General features: G+C 41.0%; 1 protein-coding gene and 1 long non-coding RNA gene across 2 annotated transcripts in view; both read left to right on the forward strand.

Moving 5' to 3' along the window:
- Nucleotides 1-686: 686 nt before the first annotated feature.
- On the forward strand, nucleotides 687-6,726 carry hspa8b (heat shock protein family A (Hsp70) member 8b). The gene is made up of 9 exons (XM_039777866.1): nucleotides 687-880; nucleotides 3,046-3,255; nucleotides 3,345-3,550; nucleotides 3,794-3,946; nucleotides 4,268-4,823; nucleotides 5,287-5,489; nucleotides 5,599-5,797; nucleotides 5,895-6,127; nucleotides 6,233-6,726. The coding sequence occupies exons 2-9, from the start codon at nucleotides 3,051-3,053 to the stop codon at nucleotides 6,416-6,418; spliced, it is 1,941 nt and encodes a 646-aa protein (XP_039633800.1). The 5' UTR covers nucleotides 687-880; nucleotides 3,046-3,050; the 3' UTR covers nucleotides 6,419-6,726.
- Nucleotides 6,727-7,307: 581 nt separating this feature from the next.
- Nucleotides 7,308-18,951, forward strand: part of LOC120545939 — a 36,562-nt gene continuing 24,918 nt past the window's right edge. The window contains exon 1 of the long non-coding RNA XR_005636761.1: nucleotides 7,308-7,754. This is a non-coding gene — a long non-coding RNA (uncharacterized LOC120545939). The remainder of the gene's footprint in view (nucleotides 7,755-18,951) is intronic.

The raw sequence follows: 18,951 nt of genomic DNA on the forward strand, positions 1-18,951 counted from the left end.
GCACTGGGGACGACAGAAACTACGCACTATAGCTTTAAGTACAATCTTGTATCTTATTTCCATTTTATGGTACTTTATACTTCTACTCCACTACATTTTGGAAGCCAATGTTGTAGTATTACTCCACTACAATTACATGACATGACAGCTTTAGTTGCTTTACTTTGCAGATTGGCAGATTATTTATACGAAATATAAATCAATTTATAAAATATGATGTCATATTATAGATTAAGCTACCCAGCTGTAGCCTATATAAAGTAATTAAAATCAGCCTTAATTCATCAATAATTATAATCCAGTGATATATGATTCTAAAATGGGCCATTTCGATTAACAAGCACTTTTACTTTTGGTACTTTAATTATACTTGTATTCTAATGTTCTTTTACTTTAGAGGTTGAATGCAGGACTTGTATTTAAAACAGTGTTTCTACACTGTGATATTGCTACTTTTACTAACACTAAGTAGGCTCCTTCTTCCACCACTGTAATCAGCCATTGTCAAATAGCCACGCTACAAGCCAATTGCAAAATCATTCATATAATAATAATCTTGATAGCTGCTGCTGCTGTGTCAACATGCAAACAATATTTTCAATTGGACCATTTATAGAGGCAGGGATGGAGGCTGATTGGTCAGCATCGCTTCTCCTGTGTTCTGGAGAGTTCTGAGAGGAAGTGCTGTGGAGGAGGCGCGGCCGCTCACACACACACATACCGTTCTCTACATCCATGAAACGCACACGCGCACTGACAGGCAGAAGGAATCAGGGGACCCTTCACAACGAGAGTCGCTCCGGGTGAACCAGCCTGCAGCATTAATAACATTCAGTTTAACGATAAGCCGATTAAACGACCGATTCCGAATTTAACGGAGGTGAGTATTAGCTAGTTGAATACTGCATTATAGTAACTTTTTTTCTGGTCAGAGACGTTATATTAGCTAGCTAACGTTTTTTTGCTAACGTTAATTTAATAGCAAATATAATAGCAAATATATACTGACTTGTATTTGGATATTAGCTACGTTAACGTTAGTCAAATCCAACCCCACATCTCCATTAACACCAAGTCTTATTGATTGATGCTTTAAGATGACTTTTTGTATTGTTATTGTTGTGTATGGTAATTAAGGGTGACCAATTTAACATTCGAACTAACGTACAGAAAGTGGCTAACAACAGGTATGAATTGGTGCTGCTAACACGCTTGCTTATTTGGTTAGCAAAGTTGCTAATCTGCGTTGAAATGATGCACATCTTCATAAGAGGTTATTTAAAGCCTTGTAAACTGTGTGCACGTTATGAGAAAGCGAAAGGAATGTTCCAGAAAGTTCCCATCCTTCTGTAGCTAATGTGAAAGTGGCACGCCCTCCTGTGCTGGGGCTGCTGTTGATAGCTAAGCTAACGTTAATGATGCAGCACTTCACTTTGCTCTTGCTGGCTGGCTGTCGCACTTTTTCTTTCATAAACCCCCTAGCCCCTTGTCCCAAAACCAAATGGCCTTTTAAAAAATTTTAACAATATTGGGGAAACTACTGTTGTAACAACAGGAGCCAAGTTTAACTATGTTAGCCTTCTCTAAAACATGAACGTGCATATTTGTCATTAGTTTATGTTGTACAAATCAAAAATGAACTTAGATTGTGCACAAACCTACCCACAAAAGACACAAGGCTCTGTTGCTGTATTGCCTTGGACAACTCAACAGCAAGGTATATTTCCTCATATTTCTGATTTGACTGACATTTTGGCTTGATGAGCATTGGTTGTTTTAATTACCAATTGATCAAATAATAATTTAGACTATAAAGTGTCAGGAAATACTAAAAACTAGCTCATCACAAGTTTCCAGTTTTTATATATATATATATATATATATATATATATATATATATATATATATATATATATATAATATAAAACCCCAAACACTGTTTTAGCATTTTTGCTTGAAAAATGATTGAAGCATTACACCGTCCCCCCACCCACCATAGTATGACATCCTTTGCCCAGGATAGCTGTAATGACCTCCCATGTGGCTTAACATTAGGCGTACATTACAGTATATTGATATTATGCTGCTGTAGCAACAGTAAACATTACATATGGCCTGTTCAAAGAAGTTACTGCTTACTGAGTCATCTTGATAACTTTGTTGTAGAGTGAAACAAGCCTCTTTTTTTTTCACTTTTCCCGATTTTTATATGGTTTTCAGAAAATGATCCCAGTAACTTATAAACCCAGCTCTAGTTCAATTCAAACTGTATTTAATGAGTGTTCTGTTACAAAACCGCAAGTCACAAGAAGTAGCATAAAACCTACACACTCAAATCAGACAAAGTTTAGCATTTTGTTCTTGACACATGACCCAAACAATGAATTCATAATCAAAATAGTGGCTGAATAATTGTCAGTGGATCAACTTAATGATGTTAATGTTCAGTTCAGCGAGGTTATCAGGCTATACAGTAAATCCGCATCTCAGAAAAGGCCCTCTCCTCCCTGTTGTCTGCTGTTGCCATAATAAAGGAAGTTGTTGCCAAGCTGTCAAACGTGGGAGGCTTGTAAACAGGTGCTGTGGACCTTTACTTCACTAAGACAGGTTGTTTCCACTTCTGTTTGGGCTGCTCAGACTCTGAGAATAGCCTCATTACACGATACTAAATGTGCTTCATGGTGCAGTGTTTCCAACAGAGTTAAGAGTCCAGTTTTTGGCTTACAGGTTTGTTTGAGGGGAGGGGGCGAGGTATCAGTACTGGTATCCAAAATCTTTGAACGATACCCAGCCCTACAAATAAGAGAGGGACAAGGAGGGGCTGAGCATATCAATGCGCTGTGCACAGCTCTTTTTTTAAACACAAAAAAAAAAGATAAATCCATATGTGGCGGTCAACGTTGGTATTGTGGCACGCCGGCCGCAAATAAATCAATGTATGGGAAATACTGTGGTGGCCAGCCACGGTTACTCATCTGTCATGTACCCAGATTTTCACTTCAGTCCCAATGTACGGTTAACAGCTGATGATTTTTATATTCTCAGGAACCATGTCCAAGGGACCAGCAGTCGGCATTGACCTGGGCACTACCTACTCCTGTGTAGGAGTGTTTCAGCACGGCAAAGTTGAGATCATTGCCAATGACCAGGGAAACAGGACCACACCCAGTTATGTTGCCTTCACTGACACAGAGAGGCTGATTGGGGATGCAGCCAAGAATCAGGTGGCCCTGAACCCCAACAACACAGTATTTGGTATGAAACATCAATTTCTAAACAAGTATGATTAGTTCACTTTTAATGCTTCTGCTTATTTATTGCATTTTTTTTTCATTGTCCCTCAGATGCAAAGCGTCTCATTGGACGTCGGTTTGATGACAGCGTTGTCCAGTCAGACATGAAACACTGGCCATTTATAGTCATAAATGATGCTACACGCCCCAAAGTACAAGTGGAGTACAAGGGCGAGACCAAAACCTTCTACCCAGAGGAGATCTCCTCCATGGTGTTAATTAAAATGAAGGAGATCGCAGAGGCATACCTTGGGAAGGTAAACCTGTGTGTTGCGTTTTACAAAGTTGGCCGCTGCAAAACATGGATTCTTTAAAACCAAACCCTGCAGTATTTGGTTCACAATTATATTGTTGTTAAAGATTGTTGTTAAAGATATAAGATCGGGATCTCAGCGCTCTAATTTAACTTAGTTTTGATTAAAAACTTAACTTTTTTTTGTTGAGAATGTCATTTATGTCTCTTTATCTGCTGCAACTTGTAACCATTTGTTTTCTTGCAGACCGTAACAAACGCAGTAGTGACTGTGCCTGCCTACTTCAATGACTCTCAGCGCCAGGCCACCAAAGATGCAGGGACCATTTCTGGGCTTAATGTCCTTCGTATCATCAACGAGCCGACTGCTGCTGCTATTGCTTATGGCCTGGACAAAAAGGTCAAATAATCCTTACGCTACAGCTTTCTATAAAATGTAGTGTATTGTGGGAAATTGCATGTTAATGACCACACTGACAATTACTTTCTGGCCTGTCTTTTGAAGGACTATTACTTTTTCTTTATTTTTAAGTTTTTTTTTTTGTTTTTGACAGTTTTATGTGTACTTTTGGAGTCCAACATGTGGTATTTAAATGTACCGAAGTAATGTAGACTTTGAATGTTAGGTTTTTAAAGAAAAAGTCCCCAAAGTACTTGCTGAAGGTGGATGTATCCAGTACTACACTACTACAAATTACAACAAAATCATTTCAAACTACAGGTTGGAGCTGAGAGAAACGTGCTCATCTTTGACCTGGGGGGCGGCACGTTTGACGTCTCCATCTTGACTATTGAGGATGGCATCTTTGAGGTGAAGTCCACAGCAGGCGACACACACTTGGGCGGAGAAGACTTTGATAACCGAATGGTCAACCACTTCATCTCCGAATTCAAACGCAAGTACAAGAAAGACATCGGCGACAACAAGAGGGCGGTGCGTCGTCTGCGCACGGCGTGCGAGAGGGCCAAGCGCACTTTGTCATCCAGCACTCAGGCCAGCATTGAAATCGACTCTCTGTACGAGGGAGTTGATTTCTACACCTCGATCACCAGGGCCCGGTTTGAGGAGCTGAACGCAGACCTGTTCCGAGGAACCCTGGAGCCCGTGGAAAAGGCTCTCCGTGACGCCAAGATGGACAAGGCTCAAATCCATGACATTGTCTTGGTGGGAGGTTCGACTCGTATTCCCAAGATCCAGAAGCTGCTGCAGGACCTTTTCAACGGGAAGGAGCTCAACAAGAGCATTAACCCTGACGAAGCAGTGGCCTATGGTGCAGGTATAACCCCTTTATGTCCATAAATATAGCAGTAAGTATGGGTGGAAAAAAAAAAAAATTGTTGTTTCTACAGTCGATATTTTTATTTATTTTTTTTTACCAATGATTCACCAAAATATATTCTATTGATACGGTACTGCTGGCGACAACCGCATCAGCTGAACGGACCGAAAGCACTGAAATGTACTTCTTTACAAATGAGAAATACTGTAAATGTCTGACTGATTCTTTTGCGAAAACAATTAGTTTTTAGAAATGTCTCATGTTATATTGTACAAACATAGATCATGTATTATTCAACTTTTGTTTTTTGTTAAAGAAGGAAAAGAAAATCACAATTGTCAATACTATCGAATCGTCCCAGCCCTAGCAGTAACGCATAGTAAAAAAAAATCTTGAGAGAGATTGAACGAGAACATTAGCTACAAATGTAAACCTCAAAATCCACCCATTTGCTCTGCAGCTGTGCAGGCAGCCATCCTGTCAGGCGACAAATCGGAGAATGTGCAGGACCTGCTGCTGCTGGATGTGACCCCCTTGTCTCTGGGCATCGAGACTGCCGGAGGAGTCATGACCGTTCTCATCAAGAGGAACACCACGATCCCCACAAAGCAGACGCAGACTTTTACCACCTATTCAGACAACCAGCCTGGTGTGCTCATTCAGGTATGACCACCATATTTAGCAGGGGGGGAAGCCCATTATTATAGAGAATGGTCTTTTTAATTTCAAATAAATCGTTACTGATGGGTTGACCTGAGGTTTATATCCGCAGGTGTTTGAGGGCGAAAGGGCCATGACCAAAGACAACAACCTTTTGGGGAAATTTGAGCTGACTGGAATCCCCCCGGCACCCCGAGGGGTTCCCCAGATTGAGGTGACCTTTGATATCGACGCCAACGGCATCATGAACGTGTCGGCGGTCGACAAGAGCACCGGGAAGGAGAACAAGATCACGATCACCAACGACAAAGGTAACCTGAAGAATTACGTTTTTAACGCTGCATCTTTGTTGTGAAATTTGACGCGCCACAGTCAGCCTTGCGTTCATTTGAAATAACCCCCGTCTAGGTCGCTTGAGCAAGGAGGACATTGAGCGTATGGTCCAGGAAGCGGAGAAGTACAAGTCTGAGGATGACGTGCAGAGAGAGAAGGTGTCTGCCAAGAACGGTCTAGAGTCTTACGCCTTCAACATGAAGTCCACCGTGGAGGACGAGAAACTGAAAGACAAGATCAGCGACGAGGACAAACGGAAGATTGTGGACAAGTGTAACGAGGTCATCAGCTGGCTGGATAGAAACCAGGTATGAATTAGCAGAAGCTGGTGGTTACGGTCATAGGTGTTAAAATAAAGGTTGGGCTGGCATCAGATTGATACGTAATTCCTCTTCTTTCCCTCTTTTCATCAGTCTGCAGAAAAAGACGAGTTTGAGCATCAGCAGAAGGAGTTGGAGAAGGTGTGTAACCCCGTCATGACCAAGCTGTACCAGAATGCAGGGGGCATGCCGGGGGGGATGCCAGGCGGCTTCCCTGGAGCCGGCGACGTTCCTGGAGGAGGAGCGTCCTCCGGTCCCACCATTGAGGAGGTCGACTAAACTTGTGGTTTAAGCAAACTTGCATGAGCTTTTTCTTTTTTTTTCCTGTTTTGAGGTTGGTGTGAAAGGTGATCACAGTCATTATATCTCAGTTATCTAAATTGTTATACTCAGAGAAACATTAACGACGTCTCTTTTGGGATTGTTTTGATCATTTTTGTGGGCCAGGTTTAAGACAACTTCTCAAGCGACTGTGTTGTGTCTAGTTAAACCAGTTAATGTTCGTATTACCACAGCGTGTTCCTTTCTGAGTTGGTTATGTGTACTTTGCAAAATGAGACTAAATAAAAGTTATTTTTGAACTTGGACTCATTGCTCCTGTATTTCGTCACTTTAATTATATAAAGATTTTAGGTGTTACAGTCAGAGGTGGGCCAGCAAGGCCTTCTCTGCTGGCCATGAGATTGTCAGAATCAGAAAATTTATGTTTTTATAATATACATACTATATAAAACCCATATTAATTTCTTTATTTATATATATATATATATATATATATATATATACACACACACTATATATTTCAAAGTCCATTCCCATTGTTACACTCCCTCGGTTGTGTGCATAGACTGTTATGGTTGTGTGGCTTCCAGTGCATTCCATAAATTAGAGCTTTTATCCAATCAAATTTCACCTCTGCTGTCTCCGGGTGAAAAATCTACTCTGAGGCCTTCAGAATTTCGACTGAATCCCTATGCTGTTCAAGCAAATAGGGACAATGTTATTGATTGTCGTATTCCCTTTTTCACAGCAGACATTTTGACTTGTCATAGAAGGAAAAGCACAGCTGAAATTGATAACCTTAACGATGGCTCAATTCCATCCAGTGTCCCAGTAAGCTATTTCAGTGAGTCAGCATGCACAATACCAGGACCTCTCCTAAGAGGAATCCAGCCATCATTAATGCTTTTGAATACACCTGTGCTTTTCCTACTATGACATGTCAACATGTCTGTCGGGCCCGGGCCCAGCCATCCATGCCAGCCACTACGTCAGCAATTGTCGGACCAGTTAGTATACGGTGGCTGAGAAGCAAAACTAGCTTGCATCACATAACTGTAGAAGTAACATTAGTTCAAGTTCGTTTCGGATTTAAGATGTAAAGTTTTAATTTTATTTTTTGGGGCTTTTCCCTTTCTATTGAAAGTGGATAGACATGAAAGGGGAAGAGAGATGGGGGATGACACACAGCAAAGGGCAGCAGGTCAGACTGACTGCAGGACTCCGCCAACATGGGGGGGAACGCTCTGAGCTAGAGGCCGCCCCTGGGTTTAAGATGTAAAGTTAATGAAAGAAAGGAGGATGTTCTTCTTCATCAAATGATGAGCAGCTTTTGGTAAGTTTAATGGATTTTTCTGCATTTTAGTAAAATGTTTTAACTAGCTATTACTGCTCGCTTTAGATCGTTGCTGCTGGTGTTGAAGATTTGAGCAGTGTCAGTGGCCGCTGTGCCTTTGTGTGTGCGTGGTGTTTGTGGGGAAGCCTGTTGATCTGATTATGTTGTTGATTGCTTTGTGGTCGCTGTCTGAGGAAATGTGACCGGTTGTTGTGGATTTCAGGGTTCGTACACCTTTTTCCAAGGTCAAATTCAAGCACTTTCAAGGTCCATTTTAAAGCTTTTTCCAGCACCTTACACCACTGTAAAATATATACAAATACATAGTCAAAATTATTATTTAGTGTTTTTGTCACATTAAAAGAAATAATGCTATAAACAGACAAAATTGTGTTTCGTAATAGCAGGATCAGATATTTAAGCAAAACACAAGTTTTATTTTTCAAAATGTATCACTGTAAGTAGACTGTTTGTACCCCAAACAAAATCACTCGACAGGGTCACTTCACTAACCCTGAATTATCACCTTCTCTTCATGGTTCCTAACATAACATAACCGTAAGACCGCTATGGAGAGGAGCACTGAGTGGGAGGATCTGAGCCAAATGACATGCAGCTGGGTCATTCTGGGTCAAAATCCAGGAAAACAGTTGGTGCACTCTCTTAGAGTTTGCTCAAAGTTTATGCTACCCTTAATTTCCGTCCTTTCACACTTTTTTTCCCAAATCTAGGACATGCCGTACAAACTTGTAATGGTTCAGTCATATTGACAGGTTTGTCTTCCACCCTACAAAGTTTGGGCTGCCTATGAATAAATGTCCAAATATTGCTTCCCAGATAGTGTGATTTTTTTTTCAGGCTGTAAAACTGAAGTAATTTTGAGGGCTAAAATATGAAGATATAGGATTTGAACAGAAATATTTTACAGGCCTTGGTTTTTATTCATATACAAGACACACAATACCAACAAACCATCAGTCATGCCCTACAGCGCTGCTTTTCCCTCCTTGTCTCCAAACCTGCGCTCTCTTCCATAATCCGAAGAGCTCTATTGCTTGGCACTGATCACCAACAGTAGCAGGGAGGAGCTATGAAGAGTGAAGGAGAGAGAACCTAAACAAAGGAAGGACATTGAGAGGAGGAAGTGATGTCTAGTTTCAGAGTTGAACAAGCTGCACTTTTCTCTTCACAAGTCTTGTCCTCGTCCTTCCTGTGTTTCCTTCTCCTGTGTTTTTCTTCTCTTCCTCCACCACTCTTCTATTCTTGCCTCTCCTCTTCCATTCGTGTACTTTCTGTCTTGTATTTTCTCTCTCTCACTTGTTCTTGGTGCTTTGCCTTTTATTATTTAGCACCTGTCGACCATAGAACAGAAAATCTTGTCATACAAAACACACACACACACACACACACACACACACACACACACACACACACACACACACACACACACACACACACACACACACCATAGTCCTGACAGAACCACACAGATGCATACACAGGGTTCCAGATACTGTATTCCTGAAGACTGTATTCATACCACTACACCTGATGACTATTTTATGTCAGGATGAGAGGAAGAGCAGAGAGGATGGGAGGCCAAAACTAAACCGGGTTGGATTCAGCAGGTCTGACTCTCCCTACTTCCTTTCCTAGTCATCCTACTTATTTCTGTGTCTCTTGTCATAATAAATACGGTCTATGGATGGAGTTACAGTTTTTACTGGCAGTCTTGAATTGTTCTGTTTGGATTCAATCATATTATAAATATTAGTCCTTATAACCGTGACATATACTGTTTTTTTTTTTTTTTTTTAACTGTCAAAATTGCTTTAGAGCATGATTTAGAACAACAGATTTAAGAAATACTTGCGACGCCCATGTCTATAATGCATTATAAAAACATACTTATAATGCATTATGCGCTTGAAGCACTATATAATTATAGTTATAAGCACTCGTAAATATCCATAATATTTTATAACTATAATCTTGAAACATTAAAAAGCATTTTATAGTGATCTTAGTGCGATAGCCTTCGAGTACATCCACATAGGTTCTTTGACCATGATGCTTTGTTACCTGGGTCGAACATTGGGAGAGTTAGCGTAAGCGTAGCGCTATCAGCTGAATAGCTTAGCGCAGGGGCTAATGGATCCAGTGATGTATCTCATAAATGACCCCACTAATAATGCCCGAAATGATACCAAACTTCTACACTAGTACAAACAGGTTATGTACTCATAAAACGATGGATTGGGAAGTTTGTAAGTATACCAGAAGTTTATGAACACTTGCCTGCTCTCAGTTGCTGTTGCTGCTGCTGCAGCTGCTGCTGCTGCTACCTGCAGTTAGACGAGTGCTTAGGGCCGTCTATAAATTACTACACCGAGAAGAGATGCAACAAAAATATTTATTAATTTAATGATTAAATAAGGTAATGTCTCCGAACTTACCTCAATTATAACTTGTCTCCTGCTAGTTATACTACAGCGCTTACTTAAAAAAAAAAAAAACTTAAATTAATAAATATTTTAGTTGCTGCAGGTAGCAGCAGCAGCAGCAGCAGCTAGCAGAAGAGAGCAGGCAAGTGTTCATAAACTTCTGGTGTACTTACAAACTTTCCAATCCATTTTATGAGTGCATAACCTGTTTGTACTAGTGTAGAAGTTTGGTATCATTTCGGGCATTATTAGTGGGGTCATTTACGAGATACATCACTGGATCCATTAGCCCCTGCGCTAAGCTATTCAGCTGATAACGCTACTCTACGCTAACTCTCCCAATGTTCGACCCAGTTGAAAAAAGCTTCTGGGGGGGTGTTTGGCTCGAGGTCATGGTGCAAAGGACCCTAGGGTGAAATTACTCCGAACCATCACTTTAAGGTCAAGTATCATAATACTAATTGCTGGTCACTCACTGACATTTTTTTCACGGATCATAGTGTATTACAATTCTCATAGTAATACATTGTAGCCTATTATCTAAAATCAATTTAGTGTTTAGAGTGAGTAAAGTTTAGGGGGGGAAACCTCACATTAATGATATGTAAATGTCTATCATTCAGTAGTGTCAAACTGGAGTACCTTACCAGTACTATCCTATAAACCATTAATTATACTCTCCCCTTTCACCTTTTTATTATTGGCCAACATTTGAAGTGCAGTTTTATCTCACATTTGGTCAACTTTGCACATTTAAGGACTAATGTCCCCAGTAAAAGAATATACCTTAAGTACCTTACCCTCAATCATTAAAATATACATTTATAGTTAGAAAGTTTCTTAGTAACTCAAGAGTATTGTACTTTATGATTGTTCTGATGCTTTGTTTATTCTTTGTGGATGTAGTAAAAACTTTGTCACCTTAATTTCTCTGCACTTCAAAGTGCTCATTTCTTACGTCTGTTATTATTGCTGGGTGTTTGTATATCCTTACATAAAAATAAATGTTATGATTTTTCACACTTTTCTGGCACTGAGATAAGACATGTTAAACCTTTACAGACTCGTAACGTCTTGTCTTGTTGCATGAATTCACAGCACATTTTAAATGAAACAGAGTGACTAATATGCAACAATGAATTTATTTTCAACAGGAATATAAACAATACGAAAAAAGAAACCATCAAACTGAGGAATAGTCTCAGGGCCAGATGTACGTACATTTGCTAAAAGTAGCGTTATCTGCGCCATGGCCAACTCGCAGAAAGCGCACGCTGTCAGGGTTCCAAATTGGCACCGTTTACCAGCCAAATGCTGGTGAAATATGCAAGTGGCTGGTAGATTTGCTTCACTCACCAGCCAAAAAACCCAATGGTAATCTATTGAGTGGCTGGTAATATTTGAACATTCATTAGCCATTTGGCTGGTAGACGAAAAAGTTAATTTTGAAGCCTGGCTGTGATACATAAGCTTATGTCAGATTTACCAAACCTGCAGTTCATTGGGTAATCGGCGCCTTTTTTGTGCCCACTATACCGTAAATTGTGCATAATTTTAAAAGCACAATTGAATGGGCCTCCTTCTCTCTTTCTATCATGGATCAGCCACCAAGTCAGTCAAAACAAAGATTTAGCAATAACAAAGTTGATCTGCTTGTTCATGAGGTAACAGCTTGATGCGTGTTATTTCAGCATTAGTGGTGGGGAAATGTATGTATTGACTAGTGCGCTGCCTGTAGCAAAGCATTAAGTAATATCCCCACTGCTGATGCTATGACTGCTTGAAATGATCCTGATGCCAATATTTGTAACGTAGCGAGGCGTTTAACAACTGCTGGAATGGAATGTAAACGCTGACGCCGCCTTCACACTGGCAGTTCAAATCAGCTCCGTAATACGCAATACGCCCCCAGCGGACGTCGTACTACACTGTTGAAAAGCTTCGGAAGCGACTCACAAAAATGGCAGAGAGACTAGAACGAGTGATAAGTGTCTGAATGTATGATTCTCTCTGACCTCTCTTATACAGCTATAAATAGAAAGGCTGCTGCGTGGAGAGAAGTTGCCCAGGACGTTGACATGTCAGGTCGGTTAAATGTGATATAGCGGTATAATGTCAATAGTTCGGTGTCTGTTGCTAGCTAACCAATTAGCATTAGCAGGTTTGTTTATCAGTACCATAGCAACGCTAACTTCCGTCGGATAGGAACCGTCCGTAGCCTTTCGCAAGAGTTCAATTTTTTTGAACGCATCCAGATGACCAACTGACACAATTTTTTTTTCACACCGCATTCGTTCGGACCATACTGTCTATGGTTCGGACCCATTCGCATGCGGTCTGCAAATCTCCATAGGAAATGAATGACTTCCGGCCATTTCGAAGCCGTATCGCAGCTGATTTTAACTGCCAGTGTGAAGGCGGAGTTGGAGATTCGATGACACCTGCTTTTAGGTGCGCTGTCACGTGTGTGGTTTTTATACATGCCGCAAAATACATAATTAGGCACATTCATGACCTGGCTCAGGTGGTAATAACAAAGAGGGAGACACCGTGTTAAATGTTTAAACAATACTTTATTAAACCAAATTCAATGTATACTATTTAATCATAACAAGAGTTTCCTCGAGACACTTTACAGGTAGAATAGGTCTAGACCACACTCTATAATTTACAAAGCCCCAACAATTCTAATAATTCCCCCAAGAGCAAGCAGTGCGACCGTGGTGAGGAAAAACTCCCTTTTAGGAAGAAACCTGGGACAGACCCAGGCTCTTGGTAGGCGGTGTCTGACGGTGCCGGTTGGGGATGTGATGAACCGTGGCAATAGTAGTCACATTAAAGATGATGGAACAGTGACTTCCAAATTGAACCAAATTAGACCAAATTAACTATACAGAATGGGATGTGGAAATCAGTGGTGTAGGGTGTGCATGAGTGAAATAGGTGCGCGTGTGTTGGTGTTGTAAAGTGTAAACTCAGCAAAAAGCAAACCTAGGACAACCAAACCAAATATAACCAAACGTTGGTGTGCGTGTGAGTACAGCCAGAGCAGAGAGAAGAGACTGAGGATACTGCAGCTTAAGTGGCCTCAGCACACCAGACCCAGCTGAGCTAATCAGTAACCTGCAAATAGGAAGCACAAGTTAACACTTAAATGACAGCGAAGGGCATCACAGGCGCACTTTACGCTTCCCCTTCCCATCTCTTTATGGGAAACTCCCACTTTCCCCTTGCGATAGTACATCTGGCGCTCAGTCTGCGTCTTCAGGCAGGCAACAGCAGCATAGTGTTTTCCTGAACCAACTGAAGAAGCGCTGGACTCTGCTCTTCTTTTCAACCTCAACCTGGCTGATTGTCAGGCCATACTGCGCTGCATCATGGGTGATTGGAAGAGCCTGTAGAGCCGCAGTCACAGCTGAGTCTGGTACTCTGCCGAGGTCCTCGATCACATCTTCACCATACAGGACTAAAGTAATGACTGGCGGTTCAGCAGGGGGAGTCATGGGAAGTAGTGGAGATGTCCTCTTAACAAAGTCAACCTTTGGTGCAGGTTGCTCAGCTGGTTCAATCTGGCTGATTGTCAAACCATCCTGGACAACTTTACTTAGAGTGATGATAGGAGGTTCATCAACAGGGGTCACGGTAGGTGTTGGAGCTGAAGCCACAACAGAGTCTGGTTCTCTGGTCATCGTCTCACTCAAGTCCTCACTATTCAGGGCTGATGCAGTCAGCAGGAGGAGTTGGGGGGGGGGGTGGATGAGCTGTAGCCACAGGAGCTTTTAGGCTGGGCGCAGAGGAAGAATCCCTCGTGTCCAAGGAATGGACATTAGACCAGTGGAAATCTGTGCTTTGGTCTGATGAGTCCAAATTTGAGATCTTTGATTCCAACCGCCGTGTATTTCTGCGACGCAGAAAAGGTGAACGGATGGATTCTACATGCCTGGTTCCCACCGTGAAGCATGGAGGAGGAGGTGTGATGGTGTGGGGGGGCTTTGCTGGTGACACTGTTGGGGATTTATTCAAAATTGAAGGCATACTGAACCAGCATGGCTACCACAGCATCCTGCAGCGACATGCCATCCCATCCGGTTTGCGTTTAGTTGGGCCATCATTTATTTTTCAACAGGACAATGGGCCTCATTCACCAATATCTTCACCAATATCTTCTTAAGTTTTCTCTTAAATATGTTCTTAAGAAAGTTTCTAAGAGAAGTCTACGTCGGATTCATGACGTGTTCTTAAACAGAAGAATTTTTCGCACCTGTGTTCTTAGGATTGATGAATCCCATGTCTTCGTAACTGAAAGCGTGTGCCAGTTGTTCCTAATTGGCATAAGAAAACGCCCCGCAAATTCCCATATAAGGACATGACGCTTCCTGTGCACCTCCTGGGAGACTGCATTAGAGATTGTCGGAGCCGCGGTGGAGGCAGTCCTGAATCTCAGTACTTAAATAAAAGTACAAATAACCAAAGACGTATTTACTTTAGTAAAAGTAGAAGATAGGCCTACCACAAACAAGGCCTGGCTTTTATAAGAAGTTCCTATCCTAACCAGCATAAAATGGAAATGTGTTGTTAGAATCGGAATGCGGTTGGTTTTATTCATGGATGTATTTTATATTCTTTAACCATGCAAGTAAGCAAATAAAGTGTGTGAAGCAGAGCAAATGGGGAGATGTGAAGAGGTCCAGCCAAATAAATAAGATATGAACGCGTCTTGCCTGGCGGAGAAGTAAACAACGCTGTAGAGACGCAACTATGATTTAAAAACGGGAATAATAAAAAACAAACCTTTTTCATTTTCACTTTTACCGGAGGCTGTATTACCGGGGGTCAGCAGCGCTGCGCCCGGGCTCGGGAGCACCGGAGCCGGCTTGGATCAGCGGTGCCTCATATAGGCTATATCTGCGGCAACCAAACTTCACTGGTGAGACAAATGTGTGACTGTCAGGAAGACGTTTTGGCAGGGGGAAACTGATCAGAAAATGTAACGGAACATTCTAGAAATGTAGTGGAGTAGAAAGTATAGATAATTGTAACATGATTTTTTTTTTTTTTTTTTTTTTTTTTTTTCAGTACAATACTATCATTGTAAACAACTGTATAATTAAATAAAATGCAGTAACCAATCATTTGGAGCAAATTGTCATCACTCAAATGTGCGTAAGAGTGCTTTTCAGTGTTCGTAGATTTTGTTCTTAGCTAAGAACAAATCCAAGTTAAGAAAACATTAGTGAATGCCAGAATCTTCGTAAAAAGTGCGTAAGAAGGGTTTAAGAACACATTTCTTCGTAAGAACGGTTGGTGAATGAGGCCCAATGACCCCAAACACACCTCCCAGGCTGTGTAAGGGCTATTTGACCAAGAAGGAGAGTGATGGAGTGCTGCGCTAGATGACCTGGCCTCCACAGTCACCGGACCTGAACGATCGAGATGGTTTGGGGTGAGCTGGACCGCAGAGTGAAGGCAAAAGGGCCAACAAGTGCTAAACATTTCTGGGAACTCCTTCAAGACTGTTGGAAAACCATTTCAGGTGACTACCTCTTGAAGCTCATCAAGAGAATGCCAAAAGTGTGCAAAGTAGTAATCAGAGCAAAGGGTGGCTACTTTGAAGAAACTAGAATATAAGACATGTTTTCAGGTATTTCACACTTTTTTTGTTAAGTACATAATTCCACGTGTTCATTCATAGTTTTGATGCCTTCAGTGAGAATCTACAATGTAAATAGTCATGTGTGTGTATGTATGTGTGTATATATATGTATGTGTATGTATGTATATGTGTGTGTATGTATGTGTATGTGTGTGTATGTATGTGTATGTGTGTGTGTATATATATATATATATATATATATATATATATATATATATATTGTGTGTGTGTATATATGTGTGTATGTGTGTGTATATTTCTCATTAAAATTTGCATGAGGTGCAACGTTTATATCTACTAATGCAAGAATCATACAGTAAAGCATGCCTACGTCTTTTATTGTTGTAGTGCTATCATCAACAGTTTGTCCACCACTCAGTTTTTGGCTCAGTTTTATCAAGGGGCAAAGTGTTTTAAGGGGAGTTGTGCTTACCGCAGGTTCTACCCTCACTCACTCATCTCTGTCCCTCTCCTCACTTTGCATGCCACTTCCGCCGACAGACACCACCACCACTATCATCAGCCACGGGAGCTGATGGAGGTCCTGCTACTGCCAAAAACATGTCTTTTCGCTTTTTTCTTTTATTTGAGCCACTTGGGTAACTTTGTTTCATTTTCGCATTTAGACCATTGACATAAAAGAGTTTTAGACTCATCTTGCTCCGTCTCTGTGTACTTCCCAGTTCTCCTGTCCTGCACCATTACGGACTAGTCCATTTCATTGTGAAAGTAGGGGGTGCAAGCAGGGTGCCTGCAGCTGCAGGGGGTGCCGATTTGCCAATCCAGAAAACCGCTTCGCGGCTCAGAGGATTATTATTATTTTTTTTAAGTTCTTTAAAAGTGCCGCCCACCAAAAAAATACTGCCCCGGGCAGCTGCCCGGTTCACCCGTACCAAAATCCGCCACTGTTTACACCCCACGGTTCATTGGCTTTCAGAAAGGTCTCGCTGACTTGGCTAATAATTGTGTTTTGACTTTTTTTTTTTTTTTTCTCTCAAGGTTCGCACACCTTTTCCAAGGTCAAATTCAAGCACTTTCAAGGTCCATTTTAAAGCTTTTTCCAGCACCTTATACCACCGTAAAATATATACCAACACATAGTCAATTATTATTTAGTGTTTTTGTCACATTAAAAGACATAATGCTATAAACAGACAAAATTGTGTTTCGTAATAGCATGATCAGATATTTAAACAAAACACGTTTTATTTTTCAAAATGTATCACTGTAAGTAGACTGTTTTTACCCAAAACAAACTCACTCGACAGGTTCACTTCACTAACCCTCAATTATCACCTTCTCTTCATGGTTCCTAACATAACATATAGTAAGACCACTATGGAGAGGAGCACTGAGTGGGAGGATCTGAGCCAAATGACATGCAGCTGGATCATTCTGGGTCAAAATCCAGGAAAACAGTTGGTGCACTCTCCTAGATTTTGCTCAAAGTTTATGCTACCCTTAATTTCAGTCTTTTCACACTTTTTTTTCCAAATCTAGGACATACCGTACAAACTTGTAATAGTTCAGTCATATTGACATGTTTGTCTTCCACCCTACAAAGTTTGGGCTGCCTATGAATAAATGTCCAAATATTGCTTCCCAGATAATGTGATTTTCAGGTTGTAAAACTGAAGTAATTTCGAGGGCTAAAATATGAAGACATATGATTGAACAGAAATATTTTACAGGCCTTGGTTTTGGAACACATTCTTGATATAGACGAGGTTTGAACAAAATCTGAGATAGTGCAACAACAACCTGTAATTCCATTTTAACCCAGAAGACTCAGTATTTCATTGTCAAGACATATACATTTATCTACTGGAATAGAGCAGTGTAAATATTGCATAAGGCCATCCTCAACCTTACAGTAGGCTACCTGTAGGACACTCCATCTGACACGATTTCTGTTCAGCAATCAACAATTGTTATGCACTGGGCTAACGTTTGCAGGTTTTAATTTGCGGGTAGTTAACATTGCAGTTATTGTGATGTAACTTTGGCTATATTCACTGCATATTCCACAAATGAACGTGCCATGACGGACATGCAATACTAACGTTACATTATCACACCAAGTACTCTCAGTCATTTAGCTAGCCTGCGAATTCCTAGCTAGAAGTTACTAGCGTAAACAAATCTGTGCTAACTGGCGCTAACGTGTACAGCAGGCTACTTCAGTTGGATACTTGAAACTTACTTCATGTGACTCAAGAGCGCAGACTCGCCCACTGTGAAAATCTGCATGTCTTTTTTTGCAGACTTTACAAGAGGCAACTCTTAATCCATAATTTGTATTTTTCATATTCCAGCCAACGTTCATTGAAACGACAGCCTGCCAATATTACGAATCCCACTATGGTCACGACAAGACCCGCCTTTCAATAGCATTTATTGGCCAGGTGTCCATGATTCTTACGCAAGGTAAGATAACCCCATTTGTACAGGTCCTATCCCCTGACCAATCGGCTATCCTAACCTCAACCACTCGAGGTGAAATGCCTAACCCCAACCAATCGAGCTGCTTCCTAGGGCGGGTCTTGGCGTGGCGGCAGATCGCAGTCACAAATGCACAAACGAGCAGGTTTAATTTTAGGCTCTCCAACATTTTATTTCATTTATTCAATTTCTTTTAATAAACCAACTATTCAGTCAGGTATTTGTTGTGAAAGAAATACAGTTACAATTTCAAGCATTTTCAAGCATTTTCTCCAAAATTCAAGCACTTTGAAGGATTTCAAGCACCTGTACGAACCCTGGGATTTGTTTTTTACGGAGCCCCCCTAGGGTCAGCTGAGAAAAAAAACAAAAAAACGAACCGTGCTCACAGAATAAAAATCGGTTCCCTCAGTTTCATAAACTGTCCTCACAGATTCATAATCCGTGTCCTCGGTTTCATAAACGTGAGCAAAGTTAGAAAGATATTCACAGATTCCAACTTCCGGGATCAATTACTCTATAGCGAAATGTTATTAAATCACAAACAATGCATCTTTCCTAACGTAGTAAGGTAAACAAGAGCTACAAACTCGATTTCATCTACTGTCTATGATCAAAACGAGCCGTCCTCCAACCTGGAGAAATAACATTGGTCTCT

Source organism: Perca fluviatilis, chromosome 2 (genome assembly GCF_010015445.1).
Source record: "Perca fluviatilis chromosome 2, GENO_Pfluv_1.0, whole genome shotgun sequence".
In the NCBI taxonomy this organism is placed as follows: Eukaryota; Metazoa; Chordata; class Actinopteri; order Perciformes; family Percidae; genus Perca; species Perca fluviatilis.

What these genes read in the sequence shown, in the direction of transcription:
- hspa8b (XM_039777866.1), top strand. Translation starts at nt 3,051, where the DNA reads ATGTCCAAGGGACCAGCAGTCGGCATTGACCTGGGCACTACCTACTCC. An exon ending in CACGATCACCAACGACAAAG is followed by an intron (nt 5,798 to 5,894) that starts GTAACCTGAAGA and finishes ACCCCCGTCTAG; the next exon opens with GTCGCTTGAGCAAGGAGGAC. An exon ending in GCTGGCTGGATAGAAACCAG is followed by an intron (nt 6,128 to 6,232) that starts GTATGAATTAGC and finishes TCTTTTCATCAG; the next exon opens with TCTGCAGAAAAAGACGAGTT.